The sequence below is a fragment of the Eimeria tenella genome, genomic scaffold, assembly GCF_000499545.2.
Source record: "Eimeria tenella Houghton genomic scaffold, Eth_scaff1749, whole genome shotgun sequence".
Lineage (NCBI taxonomy): Eukaryota > Apicomplexa > Conoidasida > Eucoccidiorida > Eimeriidae > Eimeria > Eimeria tenella.
In genome coordinates this window covers 1,437-2,156 of record NW_013541577.1, presented here as the reverse complement: position 1 = coordinate 2,156, position 720 = coordinate 1,437, and the positions used below count along the sequence as shown (strand labels likewise).

At 52.9% G+C, this 720-nt stretch overlaps 1 protein-coding gene across 1 annotated transcript in view; it reads left to right on the top strand.

The window, feature by feature from the left end:
* Positions 1-246: 246 nt before the first annotated feature.
* The window catches only part of ETH_00037060 (uncharacterized protein), a gene marked incomplete at both ends in the record, with an annotated part of 1,822 nt that continues 1,348 nt past the window's right edge, over positions 247-720 (top strand). Inside the window, one exon of the mRNA XM_013373795.1 lies at positions 247-450. Coding sequence (XP_013229249.1) covers positions 247-450 — 204 coding nt within the window. The remainder of the gene's footprint in view (positions 451-720) is intronic.

The following is a 720-nucleotide window of genomic DNA, read 5'->3' as shown; positions in this document are numbered from 1 at the left end:
TTTGTGGTTAGTTTCAAGGGTCTAGGGTTTAGGGTTTGCGGAGGTTTCAGAGTTCATCAAATGTTTAGGGTCTATCGAGGGTTTATCGAGGACTTAGGATTTATCGAGAGTTTAGGGTTAATCGAGGGTTTAGGGTTTACCGAGTGTTTAGGGCTTTTCGAGGGTTTCCCGAGGGTTTAGGGTTAATCGAGGGTTTAGGGTTTAGGGTTTAGGGTTTAGGGTTTAGGGTTTAGGGTTTGCATGCAGGAATAGTGGCGTTGATAGAGGAGCTGGAGGAGCCGCGGCTGCTGCTGGTGCGGGGCCGCGAAGTGGTTGCTTCTGCTGCAGCAGCAACACTGCAGCAAACCCTAGACCCTGCAGAAAGGGTTGGGGCTTTTCAGGGGCCCCCCAAAACCCTAACCCTGGGGGGCCCCCAAAACCCTGGCTTCCTCGTCACCGTCGCCAACGTTGGTAGGCGAGGGTTTAGGGTTTACGGGGGTTTAGGGTTTTCGAGGGTTAGGGTTTACGAGGGTTTGGGGTTTTCGAGGGTTAGGGTTTTCGAGGGTTAGGGCTTTCGAGGGTTTAGGGTTTTTCGAGGGTTTAGGGTTTAGGGATGAGAGGGCGTTTGGGTTCAGGGCTTGCCCTCGTGCTGCAGGGTTTATCTAGGGTTTAGGGTTTGGGGCCGTTATCCGCTTTTTCTTTCCTCTCAAGTCCTCCGTTTCCCTTCTGCTGCTGCTGCTG